Source organism: Zea mays, chromosome 7, assembly GCF_902167145.1.
Source record: "Zea mays cultivar B73 chromosome 7, Zm-B73-REFERENCE-NAM-5.0, whole genome shotgun sequence".
Taxonomy (NCBI): Eukaryota; Viridiplantae; Streptophyta; class Magnoliopsida; order Poales; family Poaceae; genus Zea; species Zea mays.
Genome location: NC_050102.1, coordinates 87481668 through 87495842, shown reverse-complemented (window position 1 = coordinate 87495842; position 14175 = coordinate 87481668). Strand labels below are relative to the sequence as shown.

The 14175-nt window shown below is 41.0% G+C and overlaps 1 protein-coding gene across 2 annotated transcripts; it reads right to left on the bottom strand.

Annotated features, from left to right (window-relative positions):
- Nucleotides 1-4545: 4545 nt before the first annotated feature.
- On the bottom strand, nucleotides 4546-10207 carry LOC100282824 (myb family transcription factor-related protein). 2 transcript variants are annotated; one of them, NM_001155730.2, is made up of 6 exons: nucleotides 9732-10207; nucleotides 8443-8519; nucleotides 8315-8369; nucleotides 6084-6153; nucleotides 5890-5959; nucleotides 4546-5319 (listed from the first exon to the last, which is right to left on the bottom strand). In NM_001155730.2, exons 1-6 carry the CDS (start codon nucleotides 9913-9915, stop codon nucleotides 5005-5007), a joined length of 771 nt encoding a protein of 256 aa, NP_001149202.1. In that variant the 5' UTR covers nucleotides 9916-10207; the 3' UTR covers nucleotides 4546-5004. The 2 variants fall into 2 exon arrangements, with proteins under 2 accessions (NP_001149202.1, NP_001399353.1); NM_001412424.1 differs by having other exon boundaries at nucleotides 4546-5316.
- Between the last annotated feature and the right edge of the window lie 3968 nt (nucleotides 10208-14175).

Below are 14175 nucleotides of genomic sequence, written 5' to 3'. Positions count from 1 at the left end.
AAATAAACGGCAAAGAAGGTTTGAGTCATTCTCAAGGGAATATGGCTTCGAATATGTATTTGAACATTCATTTGCACGATACATTACATCATGACATTTGCATTCATAAACATTCACTTAGACATACATAGGATCATCATCAGCATAATGTACAAACATGCTTCGGTCCCAAAAGGAAGACAATTTTATGCTTCGCTGTGTACGCAAAGAAGGGAAGGTGTTTTTCGCCTATGGCTCAAAAGTATTAATTTCGTCCACACCAAAGCATTTCATACGTGGACGGAAAAGTAAGATTATATTACAAAGTAAAACTCAGATTACATCATATTTTATACAAGCTGTTACAGGAGTTTTTTGAGCTACTTTTACAAGACCATTCAAGCTTCGACACTATCTCTGGAGCTTCGTTCTTCTACTCTGCAGCTGCAGCTTCGACCTGGTCAATCTGTACGAAAGTATTATAAGCCAAATTCAAAAATTCAAAGGAAAAGGTAAGAATAAGGTATGATTTTGTTACCAGCTTGAGGTGACTCCGAGCTTCGTCACCAGCTTTGCTCCGACCACCCTTTGTCCATACTAACTTTATAAATCTATTTGCAATACTTCGAGCTAGATTCGGAACATCATCTAAGTCTGCCAGTGACAGGCTGAAGTTGGGTCTATTAACAATCTTGCCGTGTTCACAGCCAGACTTCAAAAAAGCAACAGCTGTGCCCCGAGAAGCTGCCAGGGCACAAAAGTCGCTATGCCCAGCTATAACTCCGTCAAGATCATTAATTTCACCTTCAATGTGTTCGAAGGCACCAGGCAGGTCTTCGGCCGAAGGAGTAAACTCTTCACTACTGGCTCCGACAAAATGGAACATTTGCTTTAGCTGATGAATGCATCGAGTGCAGAACTCCAAACATTTATTTTGAAGATTTTTCAAAGATTCTTTCAATTCCAAGTTTCTTTGAGTTTCGGCTTCAAGCCTTGCATCAAGCTTCAGTTTCTCTTGTTCAAAATTTTTGACTGGGAAAGAAGCTTCGAATTTAATTCTGTTATTTTTGCTTCAGCATCCACTAATAAGCCTTCGGCTGTTTGTAGCTCGAGGTCTTTCTTCTCAATGGCAGCAGATTGCTCCTTTATTTTGTTTTCTAAATTTTCAATTATAACTTCTTGCCTTTTATCCTCTAAATCTTGTTGCATTTTTAATGCCTTGCTCAAAAGCATGCTCTGTGCACAAATAGCCTTCGTTAGAAAATATTTTCGTACCACAAGTAATAAGAGTTAGACACAAAATGTTTACCTTGAAATTAGAATAGAATAAACTGCCGACAATATGCTGTCGACGGTAGCGGCTGATATCCGCTTCAAGCTTCGAGAAGCCGATACTCTTCGATAAGGTAACGACAACCTTCGCACCGGTTTGGTCTCGTATACAGCCTAACCCTTCATCATCAATACCACCAAAGAGAAGCGCCCCCGGCCGATATCCACAAGATATAGCATACTCTTTTAATTCCTCTTTTTCAGCTTCAGTCAGCTCCTGGCCAACTAAGCTTCGGAAGTCAAAAGTTTCATCTTCCGAGGTATCTTCGGTTATTCCTCCTTTCTTGGGTTTGGCAGCCGTGGTCTCTTCGGTGGCTGCAGCAGTTTCTTCAGCGGCCATGTTTAGCAGCATTTTATCTATATCAGCGGCTATGCTCTCTAAATTAATACCTTCGGAGTTAGCATCTTCAGCTCTGGCCTCTTCTGCGGCAGCCTCCGAAGGTACAGCTTCAGTAGCTGTCATGATTTCAATTGCCAGCATCTTCAGAGTTGGAGCTCTTGGTGGTGTTGTTTCAATCACTTCAGTCACGGTAACAATCCTTTGTCTTTTTGGCCTAGATGCCTTTGCCTTTGTGGGCTCCTTTTCATTATGAAAAAGCTTCGTCAGATGAAGCCCCAATGGACTTAGTTTGATAGGCAAAGTTTCAGTCATTACCTTTAGAATTTCCTCTATTTCAGCATCAGAGGATGTCGCAGAAGTCTTCTCTTTTTCATCAATTGATTTTTGTTCTGGGATTGATTCCTTTCTTTTCTTCGAAGTTAACACTTTCGATTCAAACTTTTCTTTCTTCTTTTTTGATTGATCTTCGTCGTCTTTGATCAAAGCGTCAGCTACTCTTTTCCTTTTCTGCCCTTCGGCACCCTTGTCGAGTCGCTCATAATCAGGATATTCAAAGCCTATAGCATCAAGCACTCTATTTAGCCTTCGTTTCGGCCGGGTGTCGAAGGCTGCTGTCATCAATTGATCCTCCTTTTTAGAATAGTTCCCAAGAATTTCAGTGCACATTACTTCGATTGTTTCGAACCATTCTTGGCAGGGTGCTTTGAAATATTTCTTGAACTTATAGTGGTAGGGCAGTCGGACAAGCTCCCCCTCTTTCTTCTCTTTTTCAAGCTTCGGCATAGCCCATTCCTTCATAGTTGGAAATATTTTGTAAGCCAGAAATTCCTGCACTAAATCTCTAGTGCCAATGTGCTCTGCGATAATCCTAAATTCAGCCAAAGCAGTTTGGGTTGGACCTTCTGGTGTCATATTGTATTGGGGTCTGGTTTCTTCGAAGATCAGTTCAAGCGGACTTTGGACCAGCTTCTCCTTGTCATCATCAACTTTGACGTAGAACCATTCCGATTTCCAGCCTGCCGGCCACTTGCTTCGGTAGCTGATCACAGGAAATTTTGTAGTTTTCCGATAGGCAAAATTGTAACAACCAAAATTTTCATGTAGCCCATCCTTTCTAGCCTTGGTTTGGTAATGTAGCTCGTGCACCCGGCAGAAACCCTCGGCAAATGGTTCCACCCCCTGGCTTCGGAGAGCCCAAATATAAACACTAAGCCTAACAATAGCGTTAGGAGTTAGTTGATGAAAGTGAATCCCAAACTTCTTTAGCACATCGGCAATCATCCTATTCAAAGGAAATCTCAAACCAGCTTTGAGGAAACTCTTGAAAATCACTATTTCATCTTTATGTGGCTTCGGAGTAGTTTCTTCTCCACCGAAGCGAATCAACTCTTTTTTATCTTCGCTAAAGTAGCCCGACTTCACCATCTTAAGAAAATCAGCTTTAGAGATGGTCAACTTTCCGAAGTCCAGGTGGCTAGGCTTGCTCGGCACTGCGATGTTGTAATCATCTTCAGAATCGGTCTCTTCAATATCTGCTTGCTCTGCTTCGGCAGCAGGGACGTCTTCCGGTGTTACCAACCTAGATCGCTTCATTGCTTCCGAAATAGGAACAGTTTCAACAGCTTCGGTCTCGTCTCCCTCACGATCGACTCTTGCAGTAGAGCGAACTCTGGCCATTTGATTATGACTTACTTGAAATTTTTGGTGTTGTTTTTTTTGTCTTTTCCGAAGCTCTTACACTTGTGCCGAAGCAGATTCACAAGCAAGGTTTCGTCTGAGCACGATGATCAAGCTTCGGCTATGACTAAAAATTTGGCAGCAAAACAGTACAATAGCAATGAATGCTATGGTAACTTAACACCTACCCGTCTGTTTATATAGTGCTGCAGGTGGGAAGGTGAATCGGCAATGTCTCCAGCACCGAACAAACAGTCACCCGTACTCACTGAACGGTGGGCCACATAGTTCGAGAAGGTGAATCGCTGGCGAGCGCGTAATTAGTGCAAGATGGGTCGCGCGTACGACGATTATTTTAATCGTTTCTCGCCAACGAGCTCAGGGAAGGTGTTTTTTGGATCTTCGGCATCCCGAAGCCTAGAATATTTTTCACGGATCAAGCTCGTTACGAAAAACGATCTAGCACCGCGAAGGGGCTACTGTTGGGGGTATGTTTCGTAGCCGAAGATCCTAAAGAAATAAACACCTTCGGTAGATCCTCTCCAAAGCAGCGCCGAAGCTATCGACTATAAAGCTTCGGCACAGTGACATGTCTCAAGACGAAGGGGTGAACCGACTTAAAGATGAAATGACTTAAAGACCCATGATATTCTGTGTCATTATTGTAGTTCATTGTAAAGGGCATAAATGTAATTATACACAGGCTGCGCCCTATGCCTATAAATAGGTGAACAGTACCCCTGTACTGTTCACGCTCTCCTGTAATCGCGCATTGGGCATTTGTTTTTGCTTCACGCTGGTATTTTTGCTTTCCTTCGAGCCGAAGGTATATTTGTAATTTGTTATCATTTTTACAATAATGAAATAGAAATGAGTTAATAATAATAATCACGTGTTTAAATTATTTTACATATTTTTTACCCTTCCTCATTACTTGTTGTGTTTATGAAGGTATAACCTTCATAACCTTCGTCCGGAATCCATTATATCCTAAGAGAAATAATGCTTCGAAGGACGAAGGACTATAACATTTAACAATTTCTATGTTGCCTTGTTTTTAATTCATAGCATTTGAGAACAAGTTCCCAACATCACTGTATACATTTTTGAAAAAAAAAAAGTGACATGTAGTACTTGTGAAAAAAAGGATGTGCAAGTAGTTTGCTAAGTTGCAACTAGCCATTTGTGTATTACAAAGTCAGCATGGACCTTTCATAGCTAAATACAGTAGCCTTTAAGTCGAATAAATTGCAGGAAGTGCTGGGAATAAATTGCAGCAAGTGCTGGGAAGCCTGCATGGACAATTGAGACAAAAATACGAAGCTTGAATCATCTGGTGTTAGCTAGCATGTTCCAACATGAATCATTGTTCACATATGGACTAACACAAACGACACTAGGACACGAGTCAACGTTTCAAGTGTGCTAAGGATGCTACTAGGATCATAATCTCATGACAGAAGCATGAAAACTTTTTAACTAGCACTTGAGGAAGTTCACATGAACATAGTAGGTCCGTTTGATACTTGGATTGATCAACAAACACAGCACGTCCTGCTACCTGGAGAGAAAGTCAGCTACCACAAGACTGGGCCACCATTTCCATTGTCACCACCATATTCAGACACTCCACAGAGACAGCCATCACCGCCAACCTCAGAATTCGCTGTCACAGTTCAAGAGGACCTCCGCTTGAGCTCAGGCGACTTCTGGAGCAGTGTCGGACCTTCCATGCCTGATGGAGAAGGTTTGCCTCCTGGACTGTGCGAGTCGATGGAGCTCACAGAAAGCTGGTTCAACACCGACGAGCCCAACGTGTCCGTGGAGCCACACATGACCCCTCCAGGGGATATCTCCGGGAGATCAGGGTTGGAGATACTGAAGCCACTCGAAGCAAATTGTTCAGTAACCATCTTGCATGCGCTCTCTAGGATACTGTCGATGTACTTCTCAAGTGCTTCCATTCTGATCTGCACGCGCTTTTGGACCTGCTACAATAGTAAAACCAGCCAAGGATTGTAATGAGCAGGCCTTGTACGCAGCTGTTCAAGACAAGCACAAACTGTTGCGACTGTTACAAATAGATGCATCCCACATTGGGTCCAGTCGTTCAGATGTGCTCCATAGAGAGCACATACCCTGAAGGTCCTGTTGTCCACAATGTTTCAGTTATGGTCAGCTCCTGAACTAATCGTTTGTTTCCTGAGATTTGCTCTTTTTTTTTTACTTTTATTAAGAAACTCTTTAATCAACATACTATTTGCAAACATGAAAGCACCCTTTAACAATACTACTTCCAAGCAAGAACACACAGATTATGGAAACTTTCGATGCTGGATTCATGATTCCTTCAGAACAATTGACTCATATGCAGTTCACTAGTTAAAGTGAATATATGGATAAGCGAAACCAAAGGATTCCGCATCATTTGCATATAAAGAATATATTACCAAATTAACTCAATGAATGGTCAAAAGCAAAACTACAAGAGGTGGCTTTTTTTCTTTACAGAATTCAGGAAACTAATTCAAGGGCATAATAGAACAAATAACCAGAATTACCTCCACTTGTTCATGCAGCCTTCGTTGCACTTCCATCTGCGCTCTCAGTGCTTCTTTAACTTCTTGGCTTCTGCAGCAAGTATCATGACATTATCTCTTTCAAATAGCACAATCACAGCAAATATGCTAAGAGTACTCAGTCTGCCTAAAAAGAAGAATAATATGCTGGACAAGAAACATCTGATGAACCATACTCTTTCATATCCTGGGCAGCAACTCTAGGGGACACACTCATTCCACTTTGAGCATCTAGAAGATAGGAAGCTGCAATTTGGGGAAAACAGAGGACAGAAATTAGTACAAGAACCAAAATAACTTTCACTTCTTTCAAACTTTAAACCCAAGAAAAATGGATAACTTGAACATATGCCATATGGTAAGAAGCTATATACATGTCACATACATACACAGGTTTTAACTAGACATTTCTCTATTTTATTTCATAACTTGCGACTGAGGATTGATAATACTAAACCATGCAGTATAATACAGTTAGTCTTAGTCCATATGAGATTAGTGGTGCTCTTTTAAACAGAAAATTCCCTGCAGATTAAAGATTTGGTAAAGATACAATAACTGCAGAGGAAAGGTGGTACGCAATGACAACACCTTTCAGTTTAGTAATAATATAAGCAAACACCGTGGTGCCAAAAAAAGAAACATATGGTTTTAAATCTGTTCCTTTTATTTCAATTATTCATTGCATATATGCAGATGCAATTGGAGGACTCCATCTGGACATGATTATGCATGTCGTAGTGTGGTGATCCTATAAGAAGCATGACTATTGATTGTAATTCATAAACAGTTAACATGAATGTCTCTCCTTTTTTCCCAATTTATAGCCAATGCCGCACAAATTAGAAGGGATGTGCTCACACTGCAGATCTCAATACATTCAAATCCATTATAGTAATCCATAGTTTTCTGCTACAATTCATGTGAAAATTTTGTGAGCAAATAAGCATGCAGCCAATCCTCAGACAGGTAACTGAGGAAGGACACCTTTGGTGTTTAGCAGAAGCTCGGAGTTTGGTGCAACCTGAGGTTGCTGCCACTTAAGGTCATTTAGCTAGCTTTGGTCGGGTTTATCTTCTATATCTGCCGAGTATGTAACCTGAAGTTTGTCTAGTGTGTGGGGTTATTGTAAATATTTAAATTTTCGTCTTAAAGCAATATACACAGTTCTCCAGCATATTTGAGAAAGAAAAAAAAATATTCACCAACAAACCGTCACATGCTTCTTCCTAAACAAATTCTTCTAGTGAGAGGTGGTCAGGTGATCCTTCAAAAAAAAAGTTAAAAATATTAAAACACAGAAAGGGTGGAGATTATTCCAAGTGGATGGATACTGAAAGAGCTAATTTTGTCTTATTATGAGTCACAGATCTAACTAAAATCTGCTACATCTGTAGTCTTTACTATGTCCATAGCCCTGTACTACAGCTTGGGTCTCAAGGTTCAACATTCTCATGAGCATATATGTTGATGAATTTGAAGGATCATATTCGCACTAGCAGATCATCATCCGCCCCTCTAGGTACATATCCGAATGCTGCATGGTTCATTACTCTATCACAGGAGAACAGTGATGATTGGCATCCACACTCAACCTAACTGAGGTCAAGCCACCGAGTGGTAAATCCAAATCTTCAACTTGATTTGCACTAGGAAAACAAATTGAAATTGAAAATGAGAACATACTCTTGTAGGCCTTGGCAAAGAATGACAATATGCATCAGCACTGTATCATTTTTAGAAGTACACGTGTGTATACTCATGTGAGGTGTCAGGTGTATATGAGGCAAGTTCAATTTGTGTTTGGATAGGGCATTTGGAAATGCATATAACCAAATCCCTTTACAAATTATTGTTAGCACCAACATCCTAATCAAGTAACAAATGTCCAGGCCATCTCTTCTACCTCCCATGATGCAGTAATTTCGGCAGTATCAATCTGCTCTGCATCCCTATCAACCATAGCCTCACTATGACTAAAAAATCCTGCATATTTAGTCATCATAAGAACAGACTACTCTGACCCTTCCTGTAGTCTTCCTTATTAGTCTCATTCTGCATCCTTACCACAGACGCTGTTGATCCACAACAGATGTCCATTTTATAACTAGGAAAAGACCAGATTCTCCTTTACAAAGTTATCATCAACTTCCATCTTTCATAAAAGACTACATACTATATGTTCACACATAGGTGATATATCATTTCACAAAAAACAATAAGGAAACTAACACATAGAGACCATTGATCAATCATAATAGCAATAAACATCATACAGAGTGTCATAAAGAAAAAGTGCACCTGTTAATAAAATACAGGTTGCGTTGATTCAAATTGAACTTTGAAATCATAAAAAAAATTAGAAACACCACAGAAAGAATTGAACATTAACTGGATAACAACTTACCATCTTTAGATTGCTCTGACCCCTCTTTATCAGATTGTTTACCTAACCTATATTTCTGATCACATGAGAAACATTTAGAACCAGTTGTTTTTAAGACTTTTGAGGAACATGTGAGCATGATGAAGTACCTGAAGATGACTCTTCAAGTGGAAAAGAGTAAGACCCTTGACACCCATCGTCCTTAAGATAGTTTTTGGTGTTGCTTCTGCAAAATTATTCATTCATTAAAAATATTTTCAAAACACAAGAAACAAGAATTTAGATTAGTGTGCTCTCCTAGTTCCGTGATAGCAAATGACTAATTGCATACTACCATTTGGAGGGACAATTTGACATCCAAATGGACCCGGTGGCAGTGGTGACTGCTCTGCCCCAGTTCACACAAAAAATAACGGTGGAACACCAAAACGACAAGGAAACATATACTTCCTTTGTTTTGAATGTTTGACATTATAGCTGAATTTCCAGGATATTTGGCGCCAAAAATGAATCTATATAAAAAATTACAGAAATAAAATGCTTGAAACCTAAAATTTGAACAATAAAAAACTATATAGAGTGCAAATATGCAAGAGCCAAGCTTGTGTATAATAAGCAATCCCTTCGTTCTAAATTATAAGTTGTTCTGGTTTTTCTAGATGCATAGCAAAAGCCATGCATTGAGATAAACTGTATGTCTAGATGCATAGCAAAGCTATGTACCTAAAAACTAAAAAAACTAGAATGACTTATAATTTGAAGAGAGGAGTATCTCAGAGAAAACATTATACACTTCTTGCTAGCCCCAACAGATCAATTTCCAGCAGCCAACATTACTGTTGGCGCCGAAATCCGGAAAGCCGACCGTCCGCGTCACCACCGCGGGCCGTCCTGCCCGGGGCGGACAGTCCGCATGTCACATTTTGCGTTCAACAATTACGTTAAAAAATCCACACTAATCAACCTTCATCAATACAGGTCACCATAACATAATGACCGGACACGATGAACATGACCCATCTTCTCTGCATGCAGCAGAAACACAGGCCACATCTCTCAATATGTTCCATAGCAAGAAAGCAGATAAACTTCATTCATGCACGCCCCAAATACCATGTTACCTCGGGCACGCTAGATCTGACATCGGAAGCGCAAATGCACGGCGCACTTATCCAAACGACTTGCGTTTAGCTCGAGCCTAAATTCCAGGATTTGTACACTAACGATCAAAACTTTCCGACGGTTTCAGCGCAAGCATCCTCAATCCGGAACGGAACCTCGCGCGCGCCACGAAATCTCGGCTACCGAGAGACCAAGGAAGACACCCAATGGATGCACTAACCAACAAGGCAACAAGCACGCAATGCTCTCTATTCCAATGCCAAAACCAAGGACCGCCAAAGTTGCGAGATTGGAGAGGGAGGAGAGGGTAGCTCACTCTCGGGTCCGCCGAGCTGGGCCACGGCGTCGACGAAACGCTCGTGGAGGTCGGCCGTCCACCGTAGCCTGGGCTTGGGGTCCGCCGTCAGTACAAGGCTCGGCCCACCGGGGCCGGAGCGCGGTGGCCCATCGCCGGGAGCGGTAGCGTCAGGGCGGTGGTGGATCAGGCCAGGCGGGAACATCTGCTCCTCCTGCCGCCCCCCGCGAGGACAGAGAGGGTCCTTCTCCTTCCCTCAAAAGCGAAGGATGCAATCCGAGGAAAAGTCCTTCGGCTTTCTCTCTCCCCTTTCTTGCTGGTTCTTGCTTCTGCTGCTGCCGCTTTCCACTGGCAGCGATTCCTCCAACTTCTTCAGCCCTGCTCTCTCTCTCTCTCTCTCTCTCTCTCTCTCTCGCTCGCTCGCTCTCGATCGAATTGTGTTTAGTAGCTCTCTGGTGGCGCAAGCTGCAAGGCTCCCATTTCATTATTGCCGTAATGATATTTGTTAGTGCAAAGCAATGTCCTTTTCTGACACCGTCATTGAAAAATTACATCTGACTTGATAAACACTGCATCTGGTTAGTCAGTAGAGCCATCATCGTCCCAGAGACATATAACAGCCCACCTCTTAAAAATCCTTTCTTAATCTTGATTGATTGGTGTAGAATGAAATCCTGAGCTGTTGGTGACTGCACAATCATTGGAGCATGGAAATTTCATCGCCCTTTTGCTTTTTGTACTTGCGCTTCTCACTCCTCTGTCCTCTTGCTCTCGCTCGTCACTCTCCTGTCTGTTTGGTGCGGCCAAATTGGCAATTGGGCTGACACAATAATAATTAATTAATCAGATCTTGCTTGCTGAAAATATAAAATGGAGTGGACGGCGGCACAGGTGACCGCTCAACCTGAACAGAGACTGATTGGTGCCTCCTCTCCAATTGTTTAGGCATTTTCATTCTGCTCTTTTGCTGTGTTCCTTGCTTGCAAAATATTGTCTTGCACGTTCATGTCTAGATCCAGACGTCATCACCTTTCCGGATAAGAAACTATTGATGTTATTAAAATACAGCTCAGATTACTAGTACTTCGATCAATTGATTAGTCTATCTTCAGCAATTTATTTATCCATATACTAATACTCAAACTTCACTCTGTGAATAGTGCAGTCTACAGTGTGAAACAATGTTTTAGATGATCATATAGATAAACTGTTGGACACGGTATTATAATGTTGGACCAGATTCAATTTTCGCAAGGGCTAGAAAGAACCTGATGTTGGCCCAAAATAGTTCACTCCAAAGCCTAAAAACTTTTCACTCCTTCCATTCACCTCTCCTTGTCCCCTCACATTTAAATGATAAAAGACTAAAATTACATACAAATGAGGATTCGAACAATGGTTATTGACTCTAAAGCCATATTCACACCCACCTAGACAACATAATATGTATGTATTGTGACTTTGTGTTTTATATTCTATACTCTATCATAAATAGAAACAGTAACAACGTGCAGTGTCTAGATAATGTTTATTTTTTAATCAAATATTGAAATATAACATTTTATTTGTGAAATGGAAAGTGCCTAATAGCTTTGCAGTTACTAGTAATAAACAAGGACAACTTAGTGGTGACAAAAGTATTATGATAAATATTGACATGCAAAACGACATTGTGGCAAGGACAAAAATATCCAATTTAGGGATTGTTTGGTTAAGAGTGGATTAAAGGGATTGGAAGGGAATAAATCTCCCCTCTTCAATTTTGAATAGAAAGAGATTTAATCCTCCTCAATCCTCTCTAATCCCACTTAGAGATGGCAATGGAGACCCGATCCCCGATTCCCCGTAGGGAATTCCTCTATTAGGGGATGGGGATGGAAAAATTTCTTCTCCCGCGAGGATTTAAATGGGGAAAATTCTTCGCCGACGGGTAAACGGGGATCCCCGTTCCCCACGGGGACCCGTTAAACTTACATGTCACAATGTTTTCATATAATAGTTAATGATAAAATAAATAATTATCTTGCCAAGAGATTACTCGTTGTATAAATGCATTCATTTTAATGTACACATAATGATTTTTACATCTAACAATGTGTATAAGTGACAAGGTTTTATATTAATAACAAATGAAGTACGATCTATTTATAATTTAAGCGGGGACGGGGATCCCCGACAGGGATTTATCCCCGCGGGTAACGGGGATGGGGAAGAAATGTCCACGTTCGTGGGGATCCCCGCAGGGATTTTTTTTGAAACTTAAATTACTGTAGGGAGAGCCTACAGTATTTTTATTGCATGAGGAGAGAAAGGGAAAGTAGATACAGAAAGGAGAACGAAAATTACAGAATAGAACACTGAATCCAGGTTTTAATTTTATCTCCTTTCACTGGCTTAACTCGGTGACACAATAAGTTCATTTCTGTTTTGAACATGTCCCGACATTCTTCCACCGTGGGCGGAATCTCATTGAACACCCAATTGTTTCAGCTTTTCCAGATGCACCAGGTTAATAGAATGATAGTTTCAAGTTTCCATGGGACTTGCCAACGTCTTCTGATCCTTAGAATGGTGTTGATCAAGTCAGTTGATCGTGACGGGGAGATTCCTATAAAGGACCAGCATCTCCTAGCAAAACAGCATCGGAAAAAAAGATGGGTGGCTGTCTCTTCAGCTTGTAGAATATAGTTGTCACAGGTGTATGAATCCAGTAACATAGCTCGTTGTCTCAGAAAAGCCCGGGTATTTAATCTGTCCTTAAGTAAGAGCCAGAAAAAGACCTTGTGTTTGGGTTGGCATTTTGATTTCCACAGCCAAGTGTAGATGGGATGTGTCCACTGGTTGCCCATCAAGTGAGAATAAATCTTTTGTGATGAAAAGAAGCTAGAAGAAGTAGTGCAGATCCATTTGTCTCTCTGATTATTATGTGGGAGATTAGCCAAGCAACCATTCAACTCTTGAAATTGAACAAAGGCCTCTGCAGATAGTGGTGTGTGGAACATCTCTTGCGAGTCTGCCAATCTTGCTTGTTGGACAGTGATGTCCTTGCATGAGGCGAAGGACCAAAGTTCTGGATACTGTGCCGATTTGCAAATACCATCCCAGTTGTCATGCCATAGAAGTGTTGTTTTTCCATCTCTAATCTCCACCCGAGCAATTCCCTTAAAGAATTCAAGAGTTTTAAGGACATCTCTCCACCAAAAAGAACCAACTGGTTTATTTGAGGGCAGTAAATGACTATAGTGATTGGCCCGGATTATATTGATCCATGGGATGTCAACTCTGTTATAGAATTTATGAAGATTTTTCATGAGCAGGGCTTTATTTTGTAATGCCAAATTTATGACACCCAATCCCCCCTGAAATTTTGGCTTGCAGACCGATTTCCAAGCCACTTGAGGGGGTTTCTTGGCATTTAAATCTGCACCTCTCCAAAGGCAATGCCGTCTGAGTTTGTCAATATGTTTGATCACCGTTTTGGGGAGCTTGAGAGTGCACATGTAGTATGTTGGAAGTGAGGAGAATACTGCATTAACCATTTGAAGCCTGCCAGCCTGTGATAAGAAGATAGAGGTTGACGCCAGTCTTTTTTCAATTTTCTGGATAAGACGAAGAAAAGCACCCAGGTTGGGTCTTTGAAGGCTCAAGGGAAGCCCTAAGTAAGTGAAAGACATTGATCCAATTTTGCAGTGAAATGTATTTGCAAGGATTTTCATTTTCTGGTCCGTGACATTGATGGGATAAATGTTAGATTTGTGGTAGTTAACATGTAGCCCAGTGGATTCAGCAAAAGAATTGAGCATCGCTTTTAAAAAGAAAAGCTGTCTAGGGCAAGCTTCCATTATGAGAATAGTATCGTCAGCATATTGGATGATAGGGAAATCCGGACCACAATCCGCAGGGAATTTTTTCGTCGCAGGGACGGGGATGGGGAGCTAAAACCCAACGGAGAATTCCCCGTTGCCATCCCTAATCCCACTATAACCTAACATGGCTTTAATGGATACAATGCTATTCTCGAAATTGACATCGAGACAAAGTGCTAATCAGCAAAGTGCATGCTTTTTTATTGTCTCCAAGCAACAAAACATAGTTTTGCATATCTTATAGAAAAATTTAACTAAAACTAATAACAGATCAATAACAACTCATAGCTATTCGCTTTGAAAGCTTCTTATGTTTCCTTGTGATACTGCCTCCTTTGCCATGAAAGCTTGTACGATTAAATCAGAAGTTACGGAACGAGGAGTTCAATCAAGAGATCGAGCGTCATTTCTTTTGTGTTGCCACCTTAGCCGCTTTCGAGCTTCCGACTGTTCAAACAGACTAATTGTCTCGAATATCCGCATCATCTCTGGATTTCGAATTTGGATCCAGATAGTATAGTTCGGATATCACATACGGATGTGGGAATTTCAACTATCTTGATATCTCTTTTCGGATAACTATATGCATTTTGATGATG